A 15,503-nucleotide genomic window follows, 5' to 3' on the forward strand; every position below is an offset into this window, starting at 1 on the left:
TGCCACCCTAAGTTCCCCCATCTTTACAGTAGGAACCTGTGTCCCCAGGCATCTAAGCCCCGGATTTTGTGTAAAGGAGGCCCTAGACACCGAGTGAGGGGCCCCAGCAGGGGTCAGGGTAGTGTGCTGTTGCTAAGCTCTAAGGAAAAGTGTGGCTTCTTCCCCCTTCCAGCTTAGGGCCTGGGTTTGGGGGCCCATCTCTCATCCACCCATGTCTCCTGCTTGCTTGGGCCCTGCCTTGTACACCCTCTGGGATCTGAGGCAGCCCCACCAACCTGTGTTCATCCTGCCTGGGCTCCAGCCACTGGCCCTGAGCATTCTCGGGCTCTCCCCAGCAGCCTCCAGGACAGCAGTGGGTGGAGCGATGGGGGGCAGCACAGCCCAGAGAGCAACTGGCCTCCATACACTGTAAGGAAACAGGTTCAGCAAGCATTTATTGAGCCCCTGCTGTGTGCCTGCTGTGTGACCCCCTGCAGTGCCAGTGCCTCTGCACCTCTTCTTGGAAGCCCACTCCCTGTCCCCCTCAGGCTTCGCCCCTCTCGGCACCTCCTTAGGGTCCTAGCTGGCTTGTGGGTGCCAGGCATTCCGTGGCCAGTGTCCATGTCTTTCGTGGCATGGCAGCCACACCCGGTAGATCTCTGCATGAGATGGTGGCAAGCAACAGTGGCTGTTGTCCGGGAGTCACTGTGCAGACCTATGCCTTCCCTCAGACCCACCCGGCTCCCATGTCCAGGGCCCTGGGACCCAGGCAGTGGTGGGCAGGACAGGCCTGGTGTCTCCCACGCAGGCTGCTGAGTTCACATCCCACAGGCCAGGGTTCCAGAGGCACCAGACTGATGGTCTTGTGGTAGGGGGTGGTGCCAGCGGCGGCCTGAGGTCCCAGGGCCAGACTGGGATCTTGGTCACACCCAGTGCCCCAGGACCCAGCACTGGCGGTTCAGCTCTGGTGCCTCGTGAGCCGAGCTCCGGGGCCAGGAGTCTGCCATGTGTGGCTGGTGTCCTGCCAAGAGACAAGGCAGTCAGTGCCAAAAGCCGCCTTCCTCCCCGACACCCCTTCGACCCTTCCGCCCCACTTACTTTGCATGTCCCTCACCCACCCCCCATTCACCAAGCCCTCTACCCCTCCTCCCATCGATCAGCCCACCCACTGGCCCAGCCAGCCCTCCACCCAGCCCGCCTCCTGCCCACCTGGCAACCCAGCTGTTCCCCAGCACACCTGCCAATGTCTGCCCCACCCACTCACCACACACCAACATAGTCCACTCTGCTCACCCCCTCCCCTGCCTGCTCAGGCACCCCACAGCATACTCACCTGATCCACCATTCTGCTCCCACCCAGGGACACATCCTCCAGCCGCCTCTACATATACACATCTGCCTGTATCCCAAGCATCCCTGCCCCCACCCACTGCACCCACAGTCTGACCTCCTGAGCCCAGCTCACTTCACACCCACTGTACAGTCCACCATAAACTCCTTACCCACCAGGCACCCACCTGCCCCACCTCCACCCACCAGTATTGAGCTGTCCCCCACTCCTGCCAACCACCCACCTGCTTTCCTTAGACCTGTCCCTTCTGCCACCCACCCTTGGCTAAGCCCCAGTCCCACTACCCATCCAGCACCCACCCACATCCTGTAACTATCCCTCACTTGGGCAGGCCCCTCCTGAGTGACCCAAGTATCTATCCATGTTCAAGGAGCCTTGGGGAACTAGGGAGGAAGACAAGAGCAGATGCTTCCGTGGGCCTAGTCCTCATGGCCCCCAGGAATGGTGACGGTGGCACATGCGTGCAGAGCTGACCTGAGAGCCAAGGCAGAGGGCAGGCTCTGCGCTCACCACCACTTGCGGCTCCTGGTGGCCAGCATGCTTCTCATCTGCTGCCCCCCTTCTCTTATGGTCTTCCTGAGTCTTAGAAGACCATTTCCTGCCCACCCTGTGTGTCTCTGTAGTCTTTCTAGATTGCCAGAACCATTCCCATCCCATGGTCTGGCTGCCTAAAATGTCCTTGTATCCACTGCCAAATCAAATCCTCAAGGCCTAGCACAAGTTTCGCCTGCCCAGTAGGTCCCCCACATCCTCTCCCTGACCTTCAGGGACCTCTTCATCTCAGAGCCCTGAGTGGTACAGCCACTGGCTTTGGCCCCAGTAGACCCCTAGCGCAGAACAGCCAGGCCTGAACCCCAGGCAGGTGCTCCACAGTGGATCAGTGGAGGTGGAGGTGAGAGAGCTCGGGAAGCAGACGGCATGGTGCTGGGGGACTGAAGGGCAGAGGGAGAAAACCCACAGTTACGGAGCACGCACAGCTCCACACTCCCACAACAAGCCCATGAGGCAGGCTCTACCCATTTCACAGGCCAGGGAGCTGAGGCTCAGCAAGGATAAGCAGCTGCCTTAGAACGCACAACCAGAGTGGGGCTGCACTGAATTCATTTCTTCCTGCTTCCAAACTTCAGTGTTAAAAGAAATCTGTGCTGGGTGAGGCAGTTTACACTTGTAGTCTTAGCACTTGGGAGGCTGGAGTAGGTGGATTGCTTGAGCTCAGGAGCTTAAGACCAGCCTGAGCAAGAGCAAGACCCCATCTCGACTAAAAATAGAAAAAAGGGCTGGGCCTTGTGGCAGGTGCCTGCAGTCCCAGCTACTCAGGAGGCTGAGGCAGGAGGATTGCTTAAGCCCAGGAGTTTGAGGTTGCAGTGAGCCATGAGGACACCATGGCACTCTAGCCTGGATGACAACCAGACCCTGTCTCAGAAGCAAGAAAAGAAAAAGAGAGGAGAAGGAAAGGAAGAAAAAAGAAATTCGTTCTATGTTATGTTGTTTTCTTACTCCAAGCTCTAATGGATGCTCAGAGACACACTTGACCATACTTTTGGGTCATACTGGCTCTCTGTAGAAAGCCCACTGAAATGGGAATTCCCTGTGAAGCCAAGCTTCTGCTTGCCCACCTCTAAGGATGGAGAGCTCATTCATTGCTTTCCCTGTCTCCAAAGCAGCACTGAGTGTTGGGAGGTTCTTTCTAATAATAAGGCTGGAGGGAAAGAGCCAAAGAAGACTGTTGTACGAGTAGCGATGGAGGGGGTTTGCTTTTTTTCTCCTGTTTTTAATATTCTTTAACGTTTGTGTTTGGCAAATTTTACTATACCTTTTAAAGGGGCAGGAAATATTTTGCAACCATTCTAGAATAATTTGGCCTCAGGAAAAAAATATTTGCTTTGGCCCTAATCATGGAAACAGTTGTATTCTTTGGGAAGTGCTCGCTGCCAACATAAAGGTGTTTGGGACTTTTTTTTCCTGAGCTAGAAGTAAATATTTGGTTTGATTGCTTTTCTAAGTGAGCATTTAGAAGTGATTGTAGCTGCTGTTACAGTGGCCAACAGGCAGAACCATGGAGAGATTACTGGAACAGATAGAAGTGAATCATGTTTTGTTTTTTGTTTTTTTTTTAGAGACAGTCTCATTATGTTGCCCTCCGTAGAGTGCTATCGCATCACAGCTCACAGCAACCTCAAACTCTCAGACTTAAGCAATTCTCTTGCCTCAGCCTCCCAAGTAGCTGGGACTACAGGTGCCTGCCATAACACCTGTCTATTTTTTGTTGCAATTGTCACTGTTGTTTAGCTGGCTCAGGCTGGGTTTGAACCCGCCACCCTCTGTGTGTGTGGCTAGCACCTTAACCACTGAGCTATGGGCACCAAGCCAAGAATCATGTATTTTTTTAAGGACAATGAAAGGCCATGATCCCTGTCCTTCCTTGAATTAAAATCATCCTCTCTGTCCCTAGAATCTGGAGGGCCAGTCACTGAGGAATGGGTCCCCTGTCCCATTCTCTGGCCTCCTAGGAGGGCTTGGGGCCCAGAGCCATTTACACTATATGTGGGGAGGGGGGTCCTCACCATGTCTGAGGAGTATCCCCCAGCCCAACAGGACCCCCCACCCCACTTCCTTTCTCCCCAAGGCCATTTACTTTGGGGCCAGTCCCCAGCCAGAAAAAAGCCTTGGGTGGTAGATTGGGAATCCCAACTTTAAACGTCCTATGGACCCAAGTAAATGATGCAAGCAGGTGGTGTGGGCCAGAGGCAGTGGTCCCCCAGCTCTCCCCCACTGATACTCGAGGGAATGGGGGCTCAGAGCTTCCAGACAATCCAGAAACTGAAAATCTAGAATTCAAAATAAAATCTCCTGGCTCTTAAAAGATAACAATTAAGGTTTTAAAATTTTTTTCAACAGTCTGTGGTCACAAAGTACCTCTCAGGCTGGACTCAGCCCCTGGGGGGTCGTTCTGTGACCGCTACGTTTTCCAGTCTGTGTCTTTTTGCCATGACTTGGCTCCTTGGCTTTGCACCTGCTGGTGCCCTGGCTGGCAGTGCCCTTCCCTGCCCTCCTTGACTCTGCCGTCAAATGCCCCCTGCTCTGGGACGCATTCGCAGCCTTGCTCCCGCCTCTGTGTACCTTCAGCTGCTGCACAAACTCTCTCCCTAAGCTTGTCACTGTTCTGTCATAGCCAGTTCAGTGTGTCTCCCCAACTAACCTGGAGGTGGAGGATATCTACACAGTGGGGATCAGGTCTCAGTCATCCTGTTGCTCTTTGCCCCAGTGCCTGGCCCCGCACAGAGAAAGTCCTGAACTGACCTTTTTTGGTTTTTATAAACAAATGAAACTATGGAAGCGGAGGAGGGAGGGATTCTCTTGAGCTTGGGGCATGAGCTCCACCCACTCTCCCTGCTCTGAGATCCTGCTTTTGCAAAGAAGCTCTTTGCTCAACTTCTCCTCCATTGAGTGCCAGCTCAGGAAGAAAAATACTATACTTGGGTCTAACAGCCAAAGGTTCAATTCCAGGCTCTACCTCTTACAAGCTGTGTGGCTTGTGACAAGCAACTGCACCTCTCTGAGCCCTCTGAGCCCTCTGAGCCTGCAAATGGATGTGGGATACAAAGGAGTCAGTGGGCCCTGCAGGGCCCCGGCATAGAATTCCTCATTACTCATTCTCAGATACTGATGGGTGTGAAAATAACAAAGTGCCAGCACCAGAACGGGGTTGGGTTCAACAGCCTTTCTTCACAGTGGAGAAACTGAGGCCCATGGGTGCAGAGAGGTTTGTCCCAGGTCTCACTGGGAGGATTGGTAGCAGATGCTGTTTTTTAAACTCACTGGAAAACCCTGAGGGTTGGCAGAGTATTTGATGTATAGGAGGTTCTCAAAAGATGTGATTTCTTTTCCCTCTTTAATCCAGATATCGAAGCATGAACACATTTAACCTCTGGTCCCCTCCAGTCCTAACCTCCCAATCCTTTAGAGGGAAATCACTTTCTCAAACGCTCTCCAAGCCACCAACATGCCAGGGATCAGCTCCCAAACCTGCTAGATTAAATTAAATCACATTTACTGTTCCAAAATGGATTCATTGAATTGGAAGGGCCCTTCTAGATCAAGAATGTGAATGCCACTGCAAATGTGCAGAAACTGACTTGCCCAAGGTTGTTCTGGAGCTGGTGGAGTGAGGGTGGGCAGGCCTCACGGGTGGGCAGGTGACAGGTATGGGTGTTCTCAAACCCATCGTAGCTCTAGCTGGTGAGGAAGAGATGGGCCCCTTTACAAGGAAGGGTCTTCTGGAGACTCTTCTGCCTGCTGCCCATGGTACTGAAAGCCTCTCTCTAGGCTCAGAGCCCACTGTCTGGCTGTCCAACCTTGACTTCTGCTTTCTAGAAAGAGATGGGATCTGGGGAGTGAATTGAGGTTAACAGTGAGGTGGCCGGCTTTGGGCTGGCCAGTCACTAGTGACACCACTATCCCTCTTCTATTGCCCAAAATGTCACCACCTCAGCAAGGGCACTCTGACTGCCTCTCCAGATCCACTCTGCTGTGTAAATCTCTATCATGAGGGGGCTTCAGAGGTTCCACTGTATGTGGGAGTGTCTGCATGCTTCCTCCGTGTCTCCTACAAGGCAGTAGGTCACGGGAGGATAAAGGCCAGCTCTGCTTTTACTCCTGGCTGCTCCCCAGCATCCAGCACAGTTCCAGGCACAGTGCTCATAGTCCCCGTCTGTTGAATAAACAAATAGTGGAGGATTCGAGAAGAAGAGAAGGTCAGTTGGGGCCACGTGAATGGGAAGGTTGTGTCTTCTGGTCGACCTTCCAACAGCTTATCTTAGGGGACTGAATGGGGGCCCCATCCTCCTCTTCACTGGTGTCATCTTTGGGGGACCCTAAGTTTCTGGTCATAACATTATCTTTGTCTCTTTCTCTTTTTGGGATCAGACAGCATCTACTTAATCTGCCACCCTTCCCCAGAGCCATGGGTTCCTTGGCTCCTTCCCTAAACACGTGTTGGGCATCAGTCTCCATGGTGGGAGCTGGGTCTACAGACATGAGTGAGACCCGGCCCTGCCCTCTGGGTTGCTCACAGTCTAGTGAGGGAGACAGGCGCACTTATGGAGAGGTGATAAAAGCAATGCACCTCCGGCTCTCTCTGTGTACCAGGAGCCATCTGATGTGTTTCATGTACCAGGGCTAATGCATTGAATCCTCAAAAATAAGAGTTAGGTAGTATTACTATCGTACTTTACGGAGGAAGAAACTGAGACCCAGATAAGTTAAGTCATTTGTCCAGGGTCTCCCCACTGAGATTCGAATCCAGGCAGCCTCATTCCCAGGACTGAGCTCATAACCACCACAATGTTCAGGCTTATGAGCAGCAGGACAGTGAAATGTGGAGACGAAGGTGCCACCTCTGCCAGGCGCTGAGGAGGAGGCCGGGTGCCATTCCCAGACATCTGCGCTAGACTGTGAAAGCACTTGCCAAAGCGCCCAATTCCTTTGGTAGGGTTTGTTTTTCACCCAGTGGAGCAAGGTGGCAGGTCCTGCTGGGTAGAAGGAACGGGGTGTGAACTAGGTTCTTGGCAGATGAATGAGGTTCTTCAGGAGGTGTGAAAATCCAGCAGACAAGGGACAGAATGGCTAGAAAATAGGGCACATCAGGATGGAAGGGAAGGAGGGGAGGAATGCAGGTGCCAAAGTTGGTGGGAGAGGAAGTGGAGAAGGCCCAGCGGCCCCCTAAACTCCTCATCAGACTGTTCCAATACAGACTCCTGACGTGCCCCAGGTTGAGGAATTTGTCTATTCAGGGAAATCTGTATTTTAACACCTGCCCCAAGTGCTTCTTAGGGTCAGGCAAGATTGGGGCACTACTGCTTAGGACAAAAATGGGCATAAGAAAGCACTATGGCACAGCACTAGCTCAGAGCTGGACAGGCTTATGAACAAGGACAGATGACTTTGTTTCTTAGAACCCAAGTAAAATGGAAATACTACTCACAGCACCTATCTCATGAGGACTAAGTGAGCTAAACCATTCACTCGAACATACCAGGGACCTCCCATGTGGTAGGCACTAGGACAGCCCCAGGGAAAACAATAACAAGGTCCCTGTCCTCGTCACACTGCCATTCTAGTGGAGAGAGACTGGAAATACAGACATTAGCAAAGCCAAGAAGGGTTCAGAGAGTGAAGAGCAAATGAAGGGCAATGATGCGGGACAGGACAGTGAGAAGCCTCCACGGGAAAATGAGAAAGGGGATGGCAGAGTGCCCAACGCCCACTGGCGCTGTCATCACATGAGGCTTTGGGACTGGGAGGGGCCGTGGAAGACATGGTCAAGTTGATGTCTCAGGAGGATGGATTGGAGGGGGACTGGCTCTAGAAACAGCAATTTCCATCTAGAAGTTGCTGAATAGCCTGAGCTTGTGACAAAATGCAGAGTCGCCCCTGGCAGCAGCTTTAGAGGGACAAGTATTGGCCAAGGGCTGAGCATGGCTCGGCTGTGGTCTCAGGGCCAGCATCTCTGGGGACCTGTTAGAAATGCAGAACCCCAGGTCCCACCGCAGACATCCTGAGCAGGAGCTCTGAGGGTGAGCCTGCAGTCAGTACGTTCAGGAGCCCCGCGTGAGAGTGGGATGCTAATGTTGGCTTAGAACTCTCAGCCTCCAATGTCAGGGTCTCTGATGTCACCAAACTTCATGCCCCTCTGTGCTCCCAGCAAATTGGCATTGATATTTATTTCAGAAATATTGTCTGTTTCCATTTTAATAAAGGAAGCAACTTCAGCAGTACTCTATTGGATTTGATTTTGATCTAATAAAAATGCCAAGTTGCTCTGGGCCCAGAAAACGTCTTCCTTCTAATTCCCTCTGCTATTTTGGGGGCAGCTGTGACAGAGACCCATCTAGACAGAGTTCCCAGAAGCCACCTCTGTGCCTGGCAAGTGACAGCCTCTCGCCAAACCCAGCCTTACAAGACACACCTGGCAAAATCAAAAGCTTATCTTGGGCATTGAACTTGACAGTTGTAATCCCGCTGCAAACCTCAGTCGCCCCTGTAAGGAAGATGCAGACACCTGGGCCATATGGCAATGTTGCCTCCATCACATGTCATGTCTGATGTGCTCCTGAGCTAGCTGGCAGCACCACAAAGCCCCAAAGGCAGGTTTCAAAAGCAAATTCTTTCCTCAAGAAAAAAAAAATTGTGACAGAATCCATATTACAGTAGCCCCCCCAAAATAGCAACTTTGGGGACAGTTAGGACAACCAAAAGTTTATGTAACTGTTCATTCAAAAGTGGTTTCTCAGATGGGAAGGGGGGGGAAACTTGGAGGTTTAGAGCCAACAACCAAGCACCTACTATGTGCCATATACTGAATTAGGCTCTTGGGATATAGACATGAACAAAATAGACAAGATGCCTATTCTCATGGCACTTAGTGGGGAGGTAACAAAACCAAACTAAGCACATCCATATAAAAGATCATTTCAGAGAGGGACAAATGCTGTGAAGAAAAGAGAAGCTGGAGATAGGAGGACGACTGGGGAAGCTAGTGCAGATCCAGGACTGCTTCTCGGAGGAGGTGGTCTTTCAGTGGAGGCTTCAAGATGGGACAAAAGTTCAAGATGAGACAAAGATTTAGAGGGAGAGCATTCAAGCAGAGGGAATAGTAAGTGCAAAGGCCCTACAAGGGGAATGAGTTTTGCGTGTTCAGGGAAGAGGAAAGCCAGGAAGGCGGGGGCAGCTTGGGAGAGGGGAGATGGGAGGAGTGAGGTCAGGGGGACTGAGAGTCCTGAGCAGGAGCAGCCTCATTCCCACAGTAAGGAGAAAGATCCAAACGCCAAGCTGAGTTTGATCACCAAGTGGACCCAGAGATCTCAGCAAAGTCGATTTGCCTTTCAGAGCCTTAAACTCTCCATCTCCATAAGGAGAAGAATAATCCCTCTTTCTCAGGGCTGGATCAGACATCAAACGAGATGGCAGCCAAGTGCTTAGCACAGACCTGCACACAGTAAGTGTTTAATAATGCAGGCTCCCTGACATCCCTCCTCCCCCGTTCCTCCTGCCGACAAGTCAGCCCATCGCAGGATCTGAGCAGCTGCTCCCTGCAGAAATATTGCAAAACTCATCCAGGCATTTCCAAAATATTTTCTTGGCTGAAAACCCACTAGCAGCTAAGAGGCCGAATTCTGGAGATGGCATCCTTTCCACAACCAGTTTGATTGGCTGCTTCTCTGGACCACGAGCTCTGTGAGGACTGGGCCCCCCACACAGATCCTCAGAGCCCTGTCTGGGCCCAGACAGGAGGTGAGCCCAGCAAGTGGAGCTCTGACTGACACACGGCGGCTCACCCTAGTGGTCCAGGGTATGGGTGATGGAGTCGGACTGGGTTCAAACCCCAGCTCTGCTACTTCCTGGCTGGTGATGCTGGGTAAGCCACAGTCTTAACTTCCTGGACCTCAGATTCCCTGTTTATCAAATGCAGCTATTGAGGATTAAATGAGTAAGTGTAAAGTCCTTAGAACATATGCAAGGGTGAGATAGTATAATCAGATTGGCGAGGGGGGCAGAACTGAGTTCTTGTTGGCTACTTTCATAATCAAGGCAAGGTATCATCACTGTGGCTACAGAGGTCCTACAAAGTTGGGGCACCCCTGACTCAATCCCCTTGCCCCCACTCCTGCCCCTGCTCCTCTGCCTGGGTGGATGAAGAGCCTCTGCTACCTCTGAGCCTGCACTGACCCTGTCACAGCTCTGGCCACACACTGCAGTAGGGGCTTGGGTCTGTCTCCCCCACAGGACCAGGAGCTGGCCAGGGCCCAGCAATGTTCTTTTGTCTCTGTGTTCCCAGGAGCCAGAGAAGCCTCTTCAATAAAGATTTGTGGAATAAAAGAAGCTCACTTTAGGCCAGCTGAAGGGATGGGCTCTCTCGTGCCAGTGTCTAGCCAGCAGACTCCCCCTCTCAGCTCTGAGAATAGATGGGGTCTCTCCTTCCACGTTGTTTGATATAGGGGTCTCCGTACCTCTGCAGCCCCAGGGAAAGCAGCCTTCCCTGCTAATGCTCCACTACCTGATGAAAGGCACACCCAGAGTGGAGCCTGTGGGATCTGAGGGTCTTTTCTTCCCTGAGAAGCTGGGATTTAGAAAACCTCTGAGGGCAGCTGACAGCTCTCTGCAGCCCTTTCCCCGGTGGCCCCCAAGGCTCCTCTGCTTTACTGCCTCTCTCCACCCTGCATGTTCCCCCCAGACGACCTTAGCAGCCCCTTGGCTTCAGCCTCCCACACTGCCACCCTCTTAAGCCCCACTCTATCTATGAGCTGCCTCCAGGAGGCCCCCACAACCCCACCAAACCCCCACCACACAAAGCATCATTGTGCCTCACACATTTCCCCCCCTCATCCTTCCATCAGTCTGTGATCCCAAGCTCTGACTATTCCAGTAGAAATTATGTGACTGGTCTCATCCCCATCCTCACTGGTCACTGAGCTGATGCACCCCCACCAGACCTGGTGCACACTGCAGACCCCCACGGCATGAGGTGGGCTTTCTCCTCCTGGCCTCCACAGCCCTCAGACACTGACCCAGGAAAGTCGCTGTCCTGCCTGGAGGTGACTCAGATGCACGGGCCCTGCACTGGCTGCCCAAGGCTGTGCCTCTTCCCGGCCACCCACCTCTGCCTTCTCACTCCCCCTTCTCCACTTCCATGATCACCCAAATAAAGTACTTGCTGTCCTAGCCTTATCTCAGGGATCTCCTTCCAGGGGAACCCAAACTAGGACACTCTGGCAATTCTACCGGCAGAGAGTTCTCAAATCCACCCGCTTTTATCTCCATTGCCAGAATTCAGGCCCCCGTGGTCTTTCCCAGGAAGGATGGCAACAGCAAAGGTTTGGTGTGTATCCCAGGTTCTAACTGGTCTAGTGGTCACCAGTCTGGGTTCCCCCCAGTCCTGTCCCCGCACTGCAGAGGTAGAGGTACAGAAAGAGAGATGATAGAGACGGATAATAGAGACCGGTGATAGAGAGATGAGGAGGTAACAGAGATAAACAGATGATAGAGAGAAATGACAGACAGAGAGAAACTTGAGAAGGGTGGGAGAGAAATAGAACTTGGGTGTGTCTCCTACCTGCTTAAAATGCCCAGGCTCCCCCTGTAGAGGCAGCTCCTTCCCCTCCCGCTGCCCTTCCGCGGCCTGCCACCCGCCCTTCCCCTGCCCTCCCCATGGCAGCCCCATGGCCCCCAGCTGTTCCACAACAGCGCTGCTGCTCCTCTGGCTCTGGGCCTGTGCCTCTATCTCTGCAGGTCCTCTGCCAGGAAAGCTCTTTTCTTTATTTGGCTGACTTTCCCATCCTTTAGGTCCCAGCCCAGCAGCCCCTCAGAGAGTTGGCTCTAAAGGACAGCCCCTCTCCTGGCTCCTCCCTGTCATCACACGTCCCTCCCTTTGCACTTGTCTGTACTGGACATTGTCGTGCACATTAGGAGTTCACTCAGCAAATGGCTCCCTCTGCCCCTGGATCGAGCCGGGTCTGCTCCTGCCGTCCCTCCAGGACCCGGCACAGGCCTTGAACGAAGTAACCGTCCAGCAAGTACTAGTGCTCTAGTCGCCTCCCTGGGCTGATGCCTCCCATGGGAGCCTCCTCCCCCAGGGTGAAGACCAGACCTTCTCCTCTGCTCCAGCCAGGACCCCCCAACATCAGCAGGGACATGTTATGAGGATCACAGGATTTGAAGGCAGATCAACTCTGCCTTCTACCCCAGGAGCAAACTCTGAGATAAGAACTTGAGTGCCATGATTGGTAAGAAAGTGTGGGGAAGCTGGGCAGAGAAGAAAAGTGGCACAGGGAAGGGGAGGGACATGCTGGGCCTGATGACCACTGACTGTCCATCCTGCAGGGAAACTGCAGGTCACATGCCTCAGGGATCCCACTGCAGGGCAAAGGAGCTGGGGTACCTATATGCCAATACTCTAGCACTTCAGTCTTTCGGGGGTAGAAGTGGGGAAGCCTCAGGCACACAGGTGCAGGCACAGATAGATGTAAGTCACCAAGCTTCCTAAAGGACCTGAGAGATGCAGCTGGGACAGTGGCTCTGCCACTCCTCTGCCACTAAGCTGTGTGACCTTGGGGAAGTTACTTCACCTCTCTCAGCCTTAGTTTCCTCATCCGTAAACTGTGGGTAGCAATGTCGGCCATAGGGGTTGGGGATCAGCAAGAATATGAGATCAGGCATGAAAAGACCTTTGTACAGGGTGGGGTAGGCAGGGAGACACTGGTGGGCACTCAGCCATCTCAGCTGATCTTACCTTGGTCCTTTCCTTTGCGCTTTTGAGCAAGGTCCTTTGTCTCTTTTGCACATCTCCTTGGCTTTCTATCCTGATACTTGCTTTTCTAACGTGTGCCCTAGATTCCACCTTATGGTGAGGTCATGCTGAGATGTATGAACTTAGCACACTCTGGGCTGCCAAGAGCATCCCCAGCACAAACCACTCTGTCCACTGTCACCTCCCTGACTCAACTAATTCTACCCAGGACTATTCTCCCTGAGGCCAATGGCTAACCCTTGTGCCTCGAGGCCTGGCAATCTCTCTCTTCCTTTCTGAGAATCCCATCCCCACTCTAAGGGCTGTAGCTGCTGCCTGCAGAGGACTTGTGAGACACCAAGCCTGAGACACCAGCCTCAGTTTCCTCATGAATGGGGTGTCTGTGCAAGAGTGCAGGGGTGTACATGGGCTGGCCTAGCTTGGCTCTGGGGTTTCTTTCTCCTCTAACCGCACATGAATCTATAGCAGTAGGGGCCTGTAGAGGAGGCCACTTACGGGTGGGGTATCTCTCGTGGCGACAGTCTAAGTGAAAGTCCTCCTCCTCGCTTCCATCCCGCTTCTCAATCCTGGAGAGAATAAAACAAAAACAAAAGCTTGTGTAAGGAAGAACAGGCTAAGCAGGCAGAGACCCAGGACCTGAAAAAGTGTGGTCCCCGGCCTTTGGAGAGCATTTTGCAAAGTAACTTTCCACCTGCTGCCCTATGAGATCTCACAGGGACCACAATCCTGTGGGGTGGGCATCACTATTTCCATTCTATTGATGAAGAAACGGAAGTGTCTGGAGTACGTGGCCAACCCAGTGCCACGCAGCTAATAAATTAGAGACAGAACAGTGATGCAAACCCATTGTCACAAAAAGATAAACATCAATTATGTGCAAATGATATATTACAAAAGATGTGTACAGTTTGATTTGTTTTAAAGTTATACATTGATGTACACAAAAATTATTTGGCAGAATATATATCAAAAGGTGAACAGTGATTATTTCCATGTAATGAAAATATAGGGGATTGAAATCTGGAGCCTTATTTTTGCTTAAGTCTATTTTCTGATTTGAGAGGTAATGGACTTTTCTGAGCTGTATAACATTTCTTAACTAAATTGAAACATTTCCTAAAGATGATTTTGCATATAAACATGGCCCAGTCTACCAACTTCTGGCACAGTGTTCCTTCCCCCCAACAACCGTAAGAGCTTCTTGGGTATGGCTGCCCTCTTCTCTGACATCTCGAGATTGCCATGGACCTAAAGGGAGCAGGGTCTGCAGAGTGGCAACAGATGGTAAGCACAGAGCACAAGGTGACAAGGACCTGGACAGTGGAGGTGGCCACATACTCTCTGACACAACTCCAAACCTAGAGCCTAACCCTCATCCCACTGTTGGCTGGGCCCAAGAATGTGTGGGGCTGTGTTCCCTCACTGCCCTAATTTGACTATAACCCAAATAAATTTCAGAGCCCCACACAGTCCAGTTCCCAAAGGCATCATATCCACAGAAATGCAATCTAGTACTGTGAAGTAAAGGCAGCTCTAATCATTTTTGCACCCCCTAAGGAACCCACAAGGTCCTCCAATTCACACACCATGGCATCTTTCCTCTACTGCTTTCCTCTCTCTGCTTTTCGCCTGTTGTGAACCTCTCACTTTCAGTCCTCCCCACACATGAGCTCCAGTGTGCCCTTGGTGGGGGGTCTTCCTTTTCTCTGCCCTCTCTGTCTTTTCACTGCTACCCTCTTTCCTCTCATGCAAGGATAGCTCAATCCTTTCCAAAGCAAATGCCCATCTCTGTTCTTTGATTCTTCCTGACACCTCTTATTTCTAGTTGCATGTCCAGGAGCTTGGGGCTGGAGGACAGCCACGGGGAAGATGGTGAATGACATGGAAGCAATGCCAACATGTCCTTAGTAGATGGGAAAGAGACACTCACACATGGATAATTTTGGTCCCCAACAATCATCCATCTGCTCATTCACCAGGAACTTCCTGAAGACCTGCTCTGTGTAGTTGGCACCAGATGCTTTGCGGAGGGGAAAAATGTCTATTTGAAGGCCGGGTGCAGTGGCTTATGCCTGTAATCCTAGCACTCTGGGAGGTCAAGGCAGAATAATCTCTTAGGTTAGGGAGTTCAAGACCAGTTTGAGCAAGAGGGAGACCTCATCTCTACTAAAAATAGAAAAAATAGCCAAGCATAGTGATTGTTGCCTATCATCCCTGTACTCAGGACTCTGAGGCGGGAGAATCACTTGAGTCCAGGAGTTTGACATTGCTGTGAGCAGCGATGACACCACTGCACTCTAGCACACAAAAGAGTGAGACTCTGTCTCAAAAAAAAAAAAATGTCTATTTCATAATCTGTGCCCTGAGAGAACTTCTAGCCCAATAGGAAAGACAAGTTTGCACAAGGTTAGATAATGGCAGGTGTAGTGTGACACCACATGAGGCCTGTCCATACTGTCTGCACCCAGGGGCTAGGCCTGTGCTTCCCAGGGAACAAACTCTGAACACAATTTCTGTTTACAAATATCTTCTGTGGTCAAGTGGCCTCAGGTAGCAAGCAAAGGCAAGTGCATTTATGTTATAGGAAGGCAAATTTTAGTTCAATATAAGGGAGCCTGCCTTTTTTTTTTTTTTTTGGTCTCTTAATAGAAATATCTTGTTTATTTTCCTGATAACACAAGCTTGTTTCAAAAACAAACAAAAGAAATTCCAATGCCACAGAGAGAGCAAAAGTCCCCTATAATCACATCTCCATGTAATGGGATCACCACAGTTAGCAGTCTGGTGCTTTATTTTCAAAATTAATACTCTTTTTTACATAAATAGACTCAAATTGAACAGACTGTTTTATAACATGGTATTTATTTC

The 15,503-nt window shown here is 51.5% G+C and overlaps 1 protein-coding gene across 3 annotated transcripts in view; it reads right to left on the bottom strand.

Moving 5' to 3' along the window:
- Window positions 1–414: 414 nt before the first annotated feature.
- GSG1L (GSG1 like) overlaps window positions 415–15,503 on the bottom strand; it is a 238,574-nt gene continuing 223,485 nt past the window's right edge. Inside the window, exons 5-6 of one of the 3 annotated variants that reach the window (XM_003795753.2) lie at window positions 13,131–13,201; window positions 415–1,000 (exon numbers count right to left, since the gene is read on the bottom strand). In XM_003795753.2, the coding sequence (XP_003795801.1) occupies window positions 903–1,000; window positions 13,131–13,201 (169 nt within the window). In that variant the 3' untranslated portion in view covers window positions 415–902. The remainder of the gene's footprint in view (window positions 1,001–13,130; window positions 13,202–15,503) is intronic. The other 2 variants (XM_003795752.1, XM_023516747.1) reach the window with 2 other exon arrangements.

The sequence above is a fragment of the Otolemur garnettii genome, unplaced genomic scaffold (genome assembly GCF_000181295.1).
Source record: "Otolemur garnettii isolate 467f Iridium unplaced genomic scaffold, OtoGar3 scaffold00096, whole genome shotgun sequence".
Lineage (NCBI taxonomy): Eukaryota > Metazoa > Chordata > Mammalia > Primates > Galagidae > Otolemur > Otolemur garnettii.